Raw genomic sequence first — 17,622 nt, 5'->3', positions numbered from 1 at the left:
TTCAGGAGAAACATGTCTCCTCTCCACCCACTCATCATCAACAACTCTGCAGTCAGCACCGTTTCAACATTCCGGTCCCTGAGCATCATTATTTTGCAGGACCTTATGTTGGAGAAAACCATTATCTCCTTCATTAACAAAAAGGCTCAGCAGTGGATGTATTTCTTACAGTAATTGGTAAAGTTCTATCTTCCCCAGAACCTATAATTTAGAACAGTGTAACTCTACACTGCCATCATAGAGAGCATCGTCACATCATTTGTTACTGTCTGGTTTGATGCGGCATTCTCTCAAATAGATGAATACTACAGCCAACTGTCAGTCAGTAGAAAGGCTACAGGCTTCTATCACCGCCGGACTAAGGACTAAGAAGCTGGCAGGAAAAATCATTGCAGGCACTACCTACCCTGAAAACTGTCTTTTGCAAAAGCTCCCTTCTGGAAAGATCTATAGGGCTATTAAAACTAAAAAACTTCATGCCAGCTTTCGCCAGCTAGTTAATCTAATCAACCATTCTTGGTTAGCCCCCCTCACCTCCTTTATCTTTTAACCCCTTCACTGTGCTGCACTGTAAACACTTTACACCGCTTTTTATAATGGTGTTTACATTGTAAATACAAGATGTATTTATACACATTTTATTTCAGATTTGTCCTTTAACCTCGAATTTTATTTTTATAGTCATGCTTTATTGTTAATGATTGCTGAATGTTGTTTTTTTTGTTGCATATTGAGCCAACACACGACAGCAAATTCCTAATGCATGTAAATCTATGCAGTGAATAAGGTTGTTCCTAGACCTTGGGAAAGAGAGCTGGACAGAGCATTTTTAAGGTCATGGTGAAAGAAAGAAAGATCTTGTGGGAACAGGGGAAACGTGACTGAGCATTTTTAGTAATGGGCTGTGCTATCAGATTGATGACTGCGGAGGTAGGGAAATAGAATATGTGAGCATAGAGGATACAGCCATTGGAGGTTAGGACATGGGACTCTGATGAGAGAAGGAGATTAGGGAGACTGGGGTATTAGTAAAGCAGTAGCTAGAAATCATGTTTTATTCTAAAGTATGTTAACTCACACTTGAGTCAAATTTTACTTACCCAGTTTCATGTTCCAAGCAACCATTTATCCTATTTTTTTTTCAAATTGGCTGTAAAATTTCATTTTTTAAATCATGTATGTTTGAGCTTTTAGTCTTTTTTTAAAATGTCTTATTTGCTCCACTCTAAAAATCTAAATGTCCTACATCTAGTAAATTCCTTTGACATTACTGCATTACAAGGGTACGCTAGCTATTTTTGATCACCCATGTGTTTCTAATTATCCTGAAACACTTAACAAAAAAGGATGAAAAATAAATATCAGCAGAATTAACAAAGTACAACAGCTGGTGATCAATATTATGATAACTACACATCATCTAGAAGGATGAAATCATAAAATTTCGGGAATACAATTAAATGAATTAGACCAAAGGTTTAAGGAAGAGATTGTGGAGTATCAAGCTGGCAGTTAAGGGTTTTGTATAGATGTTAGCGTGTATAACACAGAGCATTACATAAAATGCCAAATACTAAAAGATTCAAGAATATAAAAGGAGACCCAAGATTTGAAGAGATCTTGGAGGCATGAGCAATGATCTTTCAAGAATCATTAGATTCCTGAATGGTTCCAGAGGACTGGAAGATTACGGATGTCACTGCATTTTTCAAGAAGGAAGGGAGGCAGAAGAAAGGAAATTAGCCAGTTAGCCTGACTTCAGTGTTTGGGAAGATATTGGAGTCCATTATTAAGGATGAAGTTTTGGGGTACTTTGGAGGTGCATAATAAAATAGGCCAAAGTCAGCTTGGTTTCCTTTAGGGCCAATTGTCTAAGAGAAGATGTGCTGGCTAAGGGAGAGTCCAGAAGAAGGCTCTGGAGAATGATTTGGGAATGAAAGGGTTAATGTATGAGGAGTGTTTGATAGCTTGGTCCTATACTCACTGAAGATTAGAAGAATGAGGGGAGATCTCATTGAAACTTATTGAATATTGGAAGGCCAGGTAGCATCTATGTAAAAGAATAAACAGTCGCCCAAAACGTCAACTGTGTACTCTTTGCCATAGATGCTGCTGGGTTGCTGAGTTCCTCCAGCATTTTTTGTGTGTTACTTGGATTTCCAGCATCTGCAGATTTTCTTTTTTTTTGGAATATTGGAAGGCCTAAATGAGTGGATGTGGGGAGGTTGTTTCCAATGTTGGGGGAGTCTAGAGCCAAAGTGCACAGCCTCAGAATAGAAAGATGTCCGTTTAGAACAGAGATGAGGAATTTCTGTAGCCAGAGGGTGGTGAATCTGTGGAAATCATTGCCACAGATAACTGTGGAGGCCAAGTCATTGGGTATATTTAAAACAGATGTTGATAGGTTCTTGATTAGTCAGGGTGCAGGGTTGCAGGGAGAAAGCAGAAGAATGGGGTTGAGATGGATAATACATCAGTCAAGATGGAATGGCAGAAAGACTCAAAGGGCCAAATAGCCCAATTCTGCTCTTTTGTCTTATGGTCTTATGAAAGTGTTGCAGAGATAAAATGAAATTCTAGAGTCAGAGAGCAGACCGTGTAAATACTGGTCAGGAAATATGAAGGTGGAATTTAGTGTAGGACAGATTATAACTAACTTTGAACAAGTCAGGTGTTTGTGGAATATGGAGGACACAGAAGACAAAGGGAGTTAAAAGCAACACTAAATAGGTAAATTTCTGTAGCTGAATTTTTATGCACTGTTGACTATTAGCTGCATCGAGCTTTGTTAATTCGTTTAGAACAATTCCTTTCATCCAATTTTCTGTTGCATCATCACTTTAAAGTTATCTTGTCCTAGTTTTGAAATTTTTGGACAGCAAGAAAATTTATTTTGTTCTTCATACCTTCAGTATGCTATCAATTATCTCCTCTAATTTGTAAAGTGACATGTTTATATCTTATAAAGTGAAATATCTCTTGGAAGATTTGTCCTCGTGCTTCTGCAATTAATTTAGTCATTCGCTTGCACTAGGTCCAGAATATGAGCCATTTAAACAGTGTGATTAAGACACTATTCAGTGCTCCAGATGTGGTCCAATCGTGGCCAGATAAAATTATCTGACTGCATGAGCTACACCTTTGGCTGGAGTTCTAAAATAGTTAAGTATAGTGTTGGAGAGAGAATTTTGTATTGCCAAGAGCTATTGTATTAATTTGCACTTTTGAAAAGGGATACTAACACAGTAACTTTGGAAAATAATTAGCGTTTACATTTCATACATGGCTGGAAACTAAGTAGGTAGCACAGCTGTTTTAGTAATTAGATAGACAACCACCATCGGTTTTAAAATATAAAGCAAATGAAGCATGTACTTCAGTTATTTGCATAATGTGGAGTAAAAAATTCATGACCACTACTTATCTACTTTAGAAGGGAAACTCCCAGTGGTATCTTGTATTGTACTGTCTCACTTGTAGGGCAGGCAAACTTTATGGAGAGAGAAGAGAATTACCATTTCAGGTCAATGACGTTTCAGTTCTGATGAAGAGCCATTAATCTGAACTGTTGATGGTTTCTCCATATACAGATACTGCTTGGCATGCTATTATCAACATTTTCTTTTCTCATTACTCTGACATCGTCAGACCTGATCTCACCCTCTCTGGCATTCAGGAAAAGTCCAAGCCAGGAATAATGAAAAAAAATCTCATTTCTTTCCTGTGTAGACTGGTTGAAATCATTCCTGCTAGAGTCTGCTCTTAGATGACAGTTGAACTCTTCTTCAGTAAACACAAAAATACTGGAGGGATTCAGCAAGTCAAACAGCATCTGTGGAGGGAAATAAATGCTTGATATTTTGGGCCAAGACGCCAACTGTTCATTCCCCTCCATGGATGCTGCCTGACTCGCTGAGTTCCTTCAACACTTGTACGCATGATGCTCAAGATTTACCACATCTGCAGAATCTCTTGTGCTTATGAAATCCTCTTCAATTCCAGTTTTCCTTTGGTAGACATGAAGGTGGATTTTAAGTGGATGGATCTGTGCTAATTTTTAAACCTCTTGGAACAGAACAGAAGTGTCGTTAAGAATTCTTTGTCTTTGGACTCTGTCAAATGGGTTTCATCATAAAATTTATCACATTAAATGTCAGAATTACAGACGCTCACAGCATGCCAAATGAAGAATGAACAAAACTTAATTTCCTCACTGAAACTTTGTAAAGCCACTGGAATAAAATAGATATTTAAAACATGGCCGTGGAAGGTATTTAAATTGAGTGTTTAAAGTAATTTGGAGATTTAATCTATTTTTAATGCCTATGAGACAACAGGGTGTAGTTATGTAGTTGTTGTTGATTCTGCAGATTGTGCACAGTATGTGAAGTGTAATTGCACCATAAATTCACTGATTTTTACATATTCTGAAATGCTTATAGAGTTCGGAGATTTTCATGAGTCACTGACAGCCTCTAGTGGTAAGGAATAAGTACTGCAGCACTTTGACAAGTGTTTCATATTTCTGTATGGGGGTGTCATTATTATACAGACAAAATAAATTCAGAAGTATTACATGCTTCTAACTTCTGTTTGGACTTTACCAGGATACATCAATCTAAAGATTAAACATACTAAATACATAATAGATTACATTAACGTAATTTTAAGAGGCTTAGCAAGACAGGCAGCCTCTATGGAAGGGAATCTATGGTTATCAAGATTGTAGTTCCATTATTCTCAATCCATCCTGCAAGGATCCCATTGTCCCCAGTCTGTCCAGTAAGGACTCTATTGTCCCCTATCCATCCAGTAAAGAGTCCATTTCATTATTCCAGTTTCTCTGTCTTCTCCGTACTTTTGGTTATGAGGCTTTCCACACCTCAGTGTCTTTAACGTGTATTGCTTTTTCCTTAACTGTTGATTTCCATGTACCGTAATTGACAAGGCTGTCAGCGGAGTTGTCTGTTTCCTGTACTGCTGATCTCAACTGTTCCCTTTCCAGTAGTACCCAGCTTGAACCTCACCGTCAAGCCCACCATTCCATTAAATCTGTAATTTTCCACAATTTCCTATGACTTCAGGATATCTCCCCCTCCCAACATTCTGAAGGGAGTACATCCTCCATTATATCATGGTTTGTTCTTCCATCTTCACCATTTCCCTTTTCACAACGCTGTCAGATGAAACCACAGAAGATGCAACACCTCCCTTTTATTGCTACGTTCCTTCAGGAAGTCAGGCATCCTTTTTTGGTGAAGCAACAATTCACCTGCAGTTCTTTCTGTATCTGATGCTCGTGATGTGGTTTCTTCTAAGCCAGAAGTCTACCACAGATTTGTTAATTGTTTTGCAGACACTTAAGTTCAGCATACTAGTGTGCTCCTGAGCTTCCATTCAGTATTTTTGTTCCACTGCCATTCTGACCCCAGTCTTTGGCCTTGCATTCTATTCCAAGAAAGTCCTTGGAACAGCTCCTCATCTTTTATCTCAGCACACTTCAGCCACGATGACTTGATAATCAGCTTAACAATTTCTGATAACCACCATTCTTTATTTTTTTTTACAACTTTCTGCTTTAATTCTTCAATTTGAACTTTTTTTTAAATCTCTGCTTCAATTTGTGATTTTTTTAATATTCTCATTTCTTTCTGAGTTACTTTAAATAACAGTTTCCTTGACAACTTTGCTCTGCGTCCTGTCGCAAAAATTTCTTCTGTTCTCTCCACAGTAACTTTTGGAAAAAAAACTATCTTCTCAATTTTCCGTTTCAAAATCAGAATTAGATTTATTATGAAGGGTCCTGATGAAGCATCTCGTCCCAAGATGTCAACTGATTTTTACTTTCCGTAGATGCTGCCTCACCTGCGGAGTTCCTCCATCATTTTGTGCAAGTTGCTCTGGATTTCCAGGATCTGCAGGATCTCTTGTGATCAGATTTATAATCACTGATTTAAAATCAAGATTGTTTAATGTAATTTCCTGTACACAAGTGTAAAGTGGAACAAAATAGTTGTTACTCTGGATCTGATGCAGCACAGTAAAAAAAAACAAAAAGAACACAAAAATACATAAGATAGTTTATAAACATTGATTGATTGTATGTCCATAAAGTGACACTTGGCTCTTCATAAGGTGACTGACCGGAATAAAGTAGTGGGTGAAGGTGTTGACCTGTCTTACTGATTGGGGAATAACTGTTTTGGATCTGATGTTGCTGGTGTGGATACTCCGTAGCCTCAGCCTGGTTGGATTGCAACAAGGAGCGTGGGTGGGATCTTTCCTTGATGGTGGGTAGGCTGGTGCCAGTGAATCATTGAGCAGTTTGACTACCTATTGTAGAGCCTACCTGTCTGCCTCAGTGCAGTTTCCATACTAAGCAATGATGCAGCTTGTCAGGGTGCTCTCCACTGCACATCTGTAGAATGATGTGAGTATGGATGTGCAAAGTCCATCTCTCTTCAGCTGCCTCAGAAATTTATTGCCTTCTGACAGTCATGCAAGGTAAGACATAAAATGTCTATAAAACTCACAACAATAAATAGTTAGTGCAAAGAAAGGAATAATGAGATGGTGTTCAAGGGCCATTCAGATATCTGATGCCAGAGGGGAAGATACTTCTGAATTATTGAGCATAGGTCTTCAGGCTCCTGCATCTCCTTGACAATGGTGGTAACAAGAAATGCTGTATTCTGGATGGTGAGGGTCCTTTGCAATGGAAGTCGTCATCTTAAGGCAACGCCCTCTTGAAGATGTCTTTGATGGTAGGGAGGGTTTTACCCATGATAGAGTTGGACAAATTTATGACCTTCTGCAGCATCTTGTAATCTTTTGCACTAGAGCCTTCATACCAGGCATGTTGCAACCAGTCCGAATGCTCTCCACTGCATCTATAGAAACTCGCAAGAGTCTCGATTCACATACCTTTATGATTGCATCAATATTTTTGGCCCAGGATAGTTCCTTTGAGATGTTGACAACCAGAAACTTTAATTTGCTCACCCTTTCCACCACTGACCCCTCAATGAGGACTGGTCCCTGAATGGTGAAGCATCCATAAATTGAAAGCATTAATTCAGTTTCTCCCTCCAAGATTTAACCCACAGAATGCTTCTATCTTCTTCTGTTTTGGTTTCCCAACACCTGCAGATTTTCTTTTCCAATATAATTGATTAATGATAATTTCTTTGAACAAATCTCTATGACTTAATCAAAGTGGCAGAGAAATGCAGATTGGCCTGGCTTTAGCTGCTATATTAATTGGGAATCTTTCTCACTAGTTGTCATTATGTTAGAGACTGCACTGCACATCAGAGTTAGACATTGGAATCTGCTCCGGGCTGAAATGGTGTTTGCTGTAGCTGTAAACATCTCAACTGCATCCTCACAACATATCATTAATATTATTTTGCTGTCTAATGTCCCCAGCAGAATACATTCCATTGCTATAAAGTGAAGTAGCGTAATATTTGTTAATCAGATTAATTTTCAGTTCAGCTTCCATAGAGGCTTGTGCTGTACAGGAAATGCGGTGAAGATTGTCGTGTCCTGTGCAACAGTTTTATCATTTTCTTGAATCCCTTAATCATTAATTTTCTTCCGAATTGTCCACATTTCAGTTGAAAGCAGAATATGGGGTTATTGGCAGGATTCTTGACAGTGTGGAGGAACAGAGAAATCTTGTGGTCCATATCCATAGACCCCTCAAAGTTGCCATCCAAGAGGATAAGGTTGTTAAGAATGCGTATGATGTGTTGTCCTTCATACGTGATTGAGTACAAGAGCCGTGAGGGAAGCGATATAAAACCCCAGTTAGATCACACGTGGAATATTAATATTGTGCTCAGTTTTGGTTGCCTCATTGTAAGACGGAGGTGGAAGTTTTAGAGAGGGTGCGGAGGAGACTTATTGTGATGTTGCCTGGACTAGATATGTAGATAGGTTGAGCAAGCTAGGGCTCTCCTCCTTGGAGCAAAGGAGGATGAAAAGTGACTTCCAGGAAGATGGTGGCATGCTTGGATGCAGCGGCTATTCCAGGTTCAATCAAAGGTGTATCTGTTCGCGTCTTCTATGTCTTCCTTATGATGGCAGGTGACTGCTAGATCAACGAGTTGCTCGATAGTAATGGAACTGGATGGACTTATTGCAACTACTTTGGCAACAAAGAATACTGTAAATCCGTCAAGACCGATGCTGGGGGAGCTGCGTTTCCTCTGTTGTGATCAGGACTAGTTAGAGGCCGCAGTGTCACCTGTTGCAGTCGCCCAGTGAAGGAGAGTTGAGTCAGTGTGGGGGAGAGCAGGGGCCTCTGGGCGCACTGGAACCCAATGGGTGGTGGCTGGTCCCTCCCATTGGTGCTGCCCTCCGGTGTTTGCTCGGTGCTGCTCCCCTGTGTTTGCTCGGTGCTGCCCCCCCTGTGTTTGCTCGGTGCTGCTCTCCTGTGTTTGCTCGGTGCTGCCCTCCTGTGTTTGCTCGGTGCTGCCCTCCTGTGTTTGCTCGGTGCTGCCCTCAGGTGTTTGCTCGGTCATAGTGGAGGCAGATACATTAGGGGCATTTAAGAAACTCATAAACACATGGATGGTAGAAAAGTGAAGGGTATGTAGGAATGAATGGTTAGATTGATCTTAGAGTAGTTTAAGAGGTTGGCTCAACATCATGATCCAAAGGGCCTGTACTGTTTTGTACTGCTCTATGTTCTATGACATAGCATACAACTAGAAGCTGAGGATGCCCACTGTGTATAGAGTGTAGGTGCTCTGAAACAGTTCCCCAGACGATGCTTACTTCACCTGGAAGGGCTGTTTAGAATTTAATGAGACTGAAACCGAGAAATTGCTCCAGCCTTGGGGGAAATATAATCACATTTAGTGCTGTGTCCATGAAATCCATAAGTACAGAATAATTGTTCAAACAGACTGCTAAATGTTGAAACTAAGTTGTGCTTACATTAAACAACACAAAAATGCTGTTGGAAATTAGCAAGTCAGACAGCATCTATGGAAGGGATAAACAGTTGAGGTTTTGGGCTGAGACCCTTCATCGCTATGTTTTGCTCAAGATTTCCAGAATCTCTCGTGTTTATGCTTGCATTAAAATATTATTTTATAGGACAATTTTGTTTATTGGTTTGTTTTATTGGTAATTAATATTTGAAAGTGTGTTATATTTAATTGTAATGTTGCATTTGTAATGTTGCTCAGTCAACATTGAAGTTGATATTTCAATTCAAATATTGATCAGCAGCGCTTTAAACATCTACACATCTACAGACTCTAAGAATAAGCATCCTTCAATGACTTAGTATTATTCATATTCGTAAAATATTGTATTTATTATTGCTTAATTGTGGTAGCTTCAAATAAACTGGTAATATATTACTATTATTTTGTTTCTATTCTAGCTTAGGAATTGAAGTTGACTTTCTTCAGCCAAATATTCAAACGGTTAAGTTAACAGAGTCAAAGTAACAGCACTAATTAAGTGTCTATGTCTCATTGTTTTAAAAACTACTGAGTACTTGCTCAAAAAAAAATGTATATATGCTTTTAGGAAGGGAAGAAGAAGTTTGATAAGGAAAGTGAGAAATACTACTCTATATTGGAGAAGCATTTGAATTTATCATCAAGGAAAAAAGAAGCACATTTACAAGAGGTAACAAATTCCTTGACTTTATAAGGAGTATTGTGTGTATAGTTTGAAATACAAATATTTAGTAAAATATAAATTTCTATAATATAGTTGAGGACTTTTTGATGTTAATTAAATCTTTTTTGTGCTCAGACTTTGAGTTCATCCTAATTTTTGGTTAGTAAACCATGTATTTGAAGAATATTTATTTCTAGAATTTGAGGAAAATACCATTTGCAATATCTTCCACCTTTCCAACGCACTGAGATAATAATATGACTATGTGTCATGTTCTGATGGAGCTGTGTGGCCTGGTTGTCCGTGTCCAAAATAAAATGTTGGAAATATTCAGCAGGTCAGGCCACATCCCTGAGAAAAGAAGCAGAACTAATGTTTCAGGTCAGAGACCCTATGTCAGAACTAGGAAGGGAACAACTGAAGATAGGGGAGCTAAGACAGGGTGACCATGGGGATGAACAAGGTTATCTTGTCAGTGAGTGAATGAGAACTGTTAGAAAGAGAGAACGTAGACAGAGAAACATGAACTGAAGAAAGTAGACGTGCAAAGTGCAGAGCAAGAAGACATGTTGGGCTGATCAGGTTGGGCATGTCCTCCACGTACAGAAGAGGAAAACAAATCAAGCTGTCTTTGCGGTGTTCAACCTAAGGTATTAACTCTGTTTCCCTTCTCATAGATGAGCTGCAGAGTCTTTCTCACGCTTTTGTTTTTATTTCAGATTTCTAGTATCTGAAGTTTTTCTTCTGATTTTCAGGTTTATTTCTACAAGTCTTTTAGAACAGCAGGACATGCTGAAAGAGTGGGTAATGAAGCTGTGGGATAGAGTACAAGGCAGAGAGTGCTGTCTGATTTAAACTGAACAGTTGTTAAGCCAGCATTGGAGTACTGAGTCCATTCTCATCACTTCTCATTGAGTTGTTTGAAAGAGTATAGAAAATAATTTTACTATCATCATTTTATTCTATTGTTCCCATGAATTAGATATTCCTTCTGAAAGGCTATACAGGAATAGCTGGGCATTGCATGAGAAGAATTTTGAAATGTGTACAATGTCATAATTGGATTAGACTGGTAAATACGAGGAGGAAATTTTCAATAGTAGGTAATTCAAAAGACATAAGGGAAATATATAAAACTTTTTTTATGTAGAGGGCAGTTGTGATTGAGAAGTTACTACTTGGAAACAATCAGTCAGGAGTGTTAAGAGGTAATTGGGCAATTATCCAAGGGAAATAACTTACAGGGCTTTGTGGAAAGAGCAGTGCATCAAGACTGATGAGAACCTTCTTAAGCTAGTTAAAATTCATGGCCACCTCTTGTGAGATAACAGTTCCAATGAGGTTTAAAGTTAATCAAACTGACATAATAAGCAAAATGCAAATTCTTTCATTTTGCAGGCTGATGCACAAATTATCAAGGAACGACAGAATTTTTATGAAGCATCGCTGGAATATGTGTTCAAGGTTCAAGAAGTACAGGAGAAAAAGAAGTTTGAATTTGTTGAACCTGTAAGTTGATGCTCTATAATTTCCTTACCAGGGAACATATTCACAACGCTGATTTATTTTGCCAAACAATATTCCAGCATTTCTTGTTAATACTTTCAACTGTTAGGAATTGTTTTTCCTATGGAATTTTTGTGTTTACATTTCAATTATTTGAAGTGTTTTCAAAAGAGTAAAAGGATCATGCGTTTGTTTAGTTAAATATCATGTTGAACAGTATTAAAACTTTAAAAAAAAGATATCCCTATTAATACTTGGCACAAAAACTGGAGGAAAAGTGTGAATCCTACTTAACTTGTCAAGGTCAATTTGAACTTTCCATGAAGATCGTGTTTCCTACATGAAGACGCATGTATTTGGTTTCACAAGCCAAAAGGAAGAAATGTGTTTCTTAGGTTCAGTGCTAGTCTAGTGCAAAGTCTAGTGCTTTTCCATCTGCGCTTGAATTGGGTTTAATCCCTCACCAGACAAAAAACCTTGGAAATTTATCCTTTAAAACTTTGATCCCAGTCTATTTCTGACGAGCACAGGCTGTTCCCAAGCATCAAATAGGTTCCATTTTAACAGATGTCAGTAAATTTCTTGATATGGTAGCTAGACCTCCACAATATTGCAATCAATGGCATCAAAAGCAGAAATAGGAAGGAACAATTACTGCATAGCGGTTAGCGTGACGTTATTACAGCTCGGGTCATTCCAGCGTTCGGAATTCAATTCTGGTGTTGTTCTGAAAGGAGAATATACTTTCTCCCTGTGTAATGTGTGGGTTTTCTCTTGGTGCTCTGGTTTCCTCCCACAGTCCAAAGACATACCGGATAGGTTAATGGTTATTAGGTTAGTTGGGCTTGTCAGCGGTTGCTGGGACATCATGGCTCGGAGGCCAGAAGTGCCTACTCCGTGTTATGTTTTGTAAATTCAAGACATTAAATTATTTCAAAGGAAAACACTGGAGTCCGGGATCGCATCATGAGTTTCTAACGAGGCGTGCACGTATCAATTAATGTATTGATACATATAACACATTATTAATTACTTAAATAAGAATACTTAATCAAACAATATATATACAAGATTACTCAAATATTGAAATATTAAATATGCCACACTGTTTCGTATTGCTGAATAGAAGTTGGGAGAGGGGGAAACCAGTTTTGCTACTCATAGGAACAAACATATGTATGAATGTCTGACTGTTGAATTTATTAATATGGGAGCTTATCCGTACGTAATCAGTCCATAATCATTCATTAGCAATGAGGGACAGCTACGGTCAGACGTGTAGTTCTGACCATCTTCAGAGGTCACACATCAGAATACCCATGATGCAATAAATGATTGATCAGCTGAAATGAATTGGCCCAGATTTTTCTGTGGCTTCTTGGCCCTTGTTTATGTTTGTTTGGAATGTGTACCCATGAGGAATCTACTAGGAAGCCACCTGATCAGTGAGACCCAGTGCAGCTCATTGTCTTTCTGAGTAAACTTGATCGACTCCACCTCAAGATTCAAGAGTATTTACCATCGTTCTTCAGTACACGAATGTAAAGGCAAATGAAGTGATTGCTACTCCTTATCCAATGCAGCAAAATACATTAATCAAGTTAAATCTATTTAAACCTAGGAAGGTGAATTACCTTGTGCTTCGGTCCACTGCTAATGGGTCTATTAGATCCACAGTTTTCCAGCTTAAATGTTTGCAGACTCCATGGAGAGTTAAACAGGAGGTTAGAGTTGTCCCAGAATTGTTGACCATTTCAGGGTGTCGGCCTTGATTCAGGTGTCTCAGACTTTTGCGCAGGCATGTAAATATAATCCAGCCATTCCAATTGGAATAAGTTGTTTTAATAATAAAATCTGGACCATCCACTGAATGAACGCTTCACCTGCGAATCTGAATCTGCTGAGGCTGTCTATTGCTCCCGATGCAGCCTCCTCTACATTAGTGACACCTGCCGTAAATCGGGGACCGCTTCGTCGAGCACCTCCGCTCCATCCGCCACAGGGAGGACTTCCCGGTGGCCGAACATTTGAATTCTGATTCCCATTCTCATTCTGACCTGTCAGGCCATGGCCTCTTCTTGTGCCAAGATGAGGCTACCCTCAGGGTCCAGCACGTTATAGTCCATCTGGGTAGCCTCCAACCTAATGGAATGAAAATTGATTTCTCCTTCCGGTAAAAAAAAAATCCCCTCCCCATTCCGGACTTTTACCTCGTATCACCTGCTTATCACTACCCCCCCAATGCGCCCTCCTCCTCCCCCATCTCCTATGGTCCTCTCTCCTCTCCTATCAGATTCCTTCTCCAGCCCTTGACCTTTTCCACTCACCTGGCTTTACCTATGACCTTCCAGCTAGTCTCTTTCCCCTTCCCCCTCCTTGTTATTCTGGTGTCTTCCCCCTTCCTTCTCAGTTCTGAAGAAGAATCTCAGCCCGAAACATGAACTGTTTACTAACTTCCATGGATGCTGTCTGACCCGCTGAGTTCCTCCAGCAATTTTGTGTGTGTGTTACTTTGTATTTCCAGCCTCTGCAGAATTTCTTGTGTTTGTGAAGACCAATTCTTTCTTTTGGGCCGTCGTGTTTTATAGAGCCGTTAGTTCACATTGAATGTACCTATCCCAGGACCAAAGAAATTCAAGACTGTATCTATGGTTAATGTACTTTCCATGACACAAAACTAGCCTTTCTATTCTTGGCCACTGGATCAGTCTGAAGTGTTGTTTTCCACTCCTGACCTACAGGGCCTTGTAAAAGTATTCAGCCCCAAACCCTTTGTTCACATAACTAAGTATTACAACCAGGGATTCTGATCAACTTAACTGGGATTTTTTATTTGTGAATCACATGCTCCTTTTTTCACAGTGGAGCCCAAAAAACAGGGAAAATTGTAAAGCATTCAAAATTCAAAAACTGAAATGTCAACAGTTCAAAAGTATTCATCCCCCTTTGTTCAGCCCTTAGTTGAACCACTTCTGGAGCTGTTACAGCTAGTAGTCTTTTTGGATAAGTTTCTATTAGTTTTGCACAAGGTGATGGATTAAGACTTAATCATTCTTCCTTGAAATACTGCTCAAGCTGAACCAGGTTAGTTGGGCCCCCGGTGGGGGGCTGCAATCTTAGGGTCTTGACAGAGATGTTTGATTGGGTTAAGGTCAGGACTCTGACTGGGCCACAATTTAGAAAATGAGAGAGTAAAATTGAAAATGATTATGAGGGCTGAATACTTTTTCAAGGCACTGTAAGCTTGTTTAACCCTTTCAGCTGCTTCAGGTACACGGTTAGTGAGATAGCCAGTCAGAATGCTCTATCTTGTATGGGGGAGCCACTGCCCAGAACCAGGGAAAAAGCTGCAGAAAGGTGTAAATTCAGCCAGCTTCATCATGGGCAATAGCCTCACCAGTATCCAGGACACCTCAAATGGTGATACCTCAAAAAGGCAGCATCTATCATTGAGGACCTCCATCACCCAGGACATGCCCTCTTCTTGTTGCTGCCATTGAGGAGGAGATACAGGAGTCTGAGGACACACTCTCAAGATTTCAGGAACAGCTTCTTCCCCTCCACCATCAGATTTCTGAATGTTCAATGAGCCTGTGGACCTCAGTAATTTTCCTCTCTTTTTCCACTGGTTATTTAATATATGTATACATGTATGTATTGCACTGTACTGCTGCTGCAGAACAACAGAGTTCACAACAGATGCCAGTGATATTAAACCTGATTCAGATTCCATTTTCCCCAATTAACATTTGCCAACCATCCAAATCAACCCATGATGCTGGTAAGACTTTACCCATATACTCCATGCACCTAGTGTTCCTAAATTACAATAAGATGTGGTTAGGATATTTTGCATGCATTTTTTCCCACTTGCTGCTCAATTTCTGAGCTAAAAATAACACTGATCTCAATGACCTCCAGGTGACAGTTCTTTCTACACTTGGGATGACGGATAGAGTTTTAAATGTTGTAGTAGAATAATTTCCCAGTGTAAGTCTTCTTCTCTCTTGTTAAAAATAAATACCTGCACATCAAATGAATGAAAAGAGAAACAGTTCCCACATCTGTATTGGTGGTTCTCTTTCAGGCCTTAAATAATCATATGGTTGTGATGTAAACAGACCTCGTACATCTTTAGAAATGCACATCTAATTTACTGCATCTTTTCCTTTGCAGATCCAAAATAGTTGCAAATATTAGTATACAATTTTCTCTGGCTACTGCTGAGAATTTATAAAATGGAATTCCTTTACCTTCACTGATACACTTTTTAGCAAGGAGCCAGAAACTAGAGGGATGTACTCCAGTTAGTTGCTTAGGTAGTTCTGCATGAGTTGGTGGATTGAAGATGAGCAATGTTTAATGAATTAATTATCACTAAAGGAAGAGTTTGTTCCAGGAGTGCATTGCACTCGTTTAGTTATCTGCTCCTGTTATTTTCCTTCCACTAAATGGTGGATTCAGTGGTAACCAGTCTGCTTGGATCCTGACAATTCCTGATATTTCTGAGCAGATATTTTAATTTCCTGTGTAATTTGGGAAAAAAAGTAACTCAACATGTTGTTTTCATATTGGACTAATTAATGTATTATGCAGTGGTACTGGACACATTTCATACATCTCTACAAATATGAAACACAGTGAAGAACTACTGCTTAAGGTTTAGCTGGTTTTAAGCCACTGAGACATTGAAATAAGTTTGCCAAAAGAACTTTATTTCCTTTTCAGTGATTGTTTATCTTGGGGACTTCTAACTTTGATCTTTCAGATCAGACTGTTCAGTGAGTTGGTGGAGTAGGTTCAGTATGAACTTGATGACCTGCAATGGAGGGAGCAGCTGCTTACATTATATTAGTGATTTAGAGAAAAGAACCAAATATGCTTCAGACTTCCAGCTGATGGAAATGTGGGTGGGAAAGTAAACTGCAGAGAGGACATGGATTGCACCAGGATATTGCAGGTTAAGTTAGCAAATAGAGCAGAGTTACATAGGGAATAATGAAGTTGTTCACTTTGGAAGTAAGAATAATAAAGCAGATTATTATTTAAATGGAGAATAACTGCAGAAAGTGGTAGTGCAAGAGGAATTAGGGTTCCAGGTGCATGAATCACTGTCAGCTGGTAAACGGGTGCAGCAGGTAGTCAGGAAGATGAAATGACCTGTTTTTATTTCAAGTGGATTGAAGTTTTAAAAAAAAGCTGGAAAGTGAAGGTTCACTAGAATGATGGCAGGATGTGGAGGAATTGTCTAATGATAAAATATTTATCATGTTGGGTCTCTGCTTAAATTTAGATCATGTTGAAACACTTAAGACTAAGGGGCTCAACAGTGTAAATATTTGGAGGATATTTCCCTTCATGGGAGAGGCTTGGACCTGTGAACATAAGAAGAAAGAGGCACATAACTTGAATTGAGATGAGGAATTGCTTGCTCTAGAAACTCATAAAGACTGCATCTCCAAGTATATTTCAGGCTGAGATATATTTTAATCAATGAGAAAAGCAGCTGTTATTGGGGTAGGGTAGGAAAGTAGAACCAACTGTGTTCTTAATGAATAGCAGCATAGGATCCAGGGACATAGAAAAAACATAGAAACATAGAAAATAGGTGCAGGAGTAGGCCATTCGGCCCTTCGAGCCTGCACTGCCATTCAGTATGATCATGGCTGATCATCCAACTCAGAACCCTGTACCAGCCTTCCCCCCATACCCCCGATCCCTTGAGCCACAAGGGCCATATCTAACTCCCTCTTAAATATAGCCAATGAACTGGCCTCAACTGTTTCCTGTGGCAGAGAATTCCACAGATTCACCACTCTCTGTGTGAAGAAGTTTTTCCTAATCTCGGTCCTAAAAGGCTTCCCCTCTATCCTCAAACTGTGACCCCTCGTTCTGGACTTCCCCAACATTGGGAACAATTTTCCTACATCTAGCCTGTCCAATCCCTTTAGGATTTTATACGTTTCAATAAGATCTTCCCTCAATCTTCTAAATTCCAACGAATATAAGCCTAGTCGATCCAGTCTTTCATCATATGAAAGTCCTGCCATCCCAGGAATCAATCTGGTGAACCTTCTTTGTACTCCCTCTATGGCAAGAATGTCTTTCCTCAGATTAGGGGATCAAAACTGCACACAATACTCCAGGTGTGGTCTCACCAAGGCCTTGTACAACTGCAGTAGTACCTCCCTGCTCCTGCACTCGAATCCTCTTGCTATGAATGCCAGCATACCATTCGCCTTTTTCACCGCCTGCAGTACCTGCATGCCCACTTTCAATGACTGGTGTATAATGACACCCAGGTCTCGTTGCACCTTCCCTTTTCCTAATCGGCCACCATTCAGATAATAATCTGTTTTCCTATTTTTGCCACCAAAGTGGATAACTTCACATTTATCCACATTAAATTGCATCTGCCATGAATTTGCCCAGGCACCTAACCTATCCAAGTCACCCTGCATCCTCTTAGCA

At 39.5% G+C, this 17,622-nt stretch overlaps 1 protein-coding gene across 3 annotated transcripts in view; it reads left to right on the top strand.

The window, feature by feature from the left end:
• arhgap42a (Rho GTPase activating protein 42a) overlaps positions 1-17,622 on the top strand; it is a 307,232-nt gene that overhangs the window by 212,976 nt on the left and 76,634 nt on the right. For all 3 annotated transcript variants that reach the window (XM_063053810.1, XM_063053809.1, XM_063053808.1), the window contains exons 5-6: positions 9,550-9,651; positions 11,044-11,154. In XM_063053810.1, the coding sequence (XP_062909880.1) occupies positions 9,550-9,651; positions 11,044-11,154 (213 nt within the window). The remainder of the gene's footprint in view (positions 1-9,549; positions 9,652-11,043; positions 11,155-17,622) is intronic.

Source organism: Mobula hypostoma, chromosome 7 (assembly GCF_963921235.1).
Source record: "Mobula hypostoma chromosome 7, sMobHyp1.1, whole genome shotgun sequence".
NCBI classification, from domain to species: domain Eukaryota; kingdom Metazoa; phylum Chordata; class Chondrichthyes; order Myliobatiformes; family Myliobatidae; genus Mobula; species Mobula hypostoma.
This window is presented reverse-complemented; position numbering and strand designations above follow the sequence as displayed.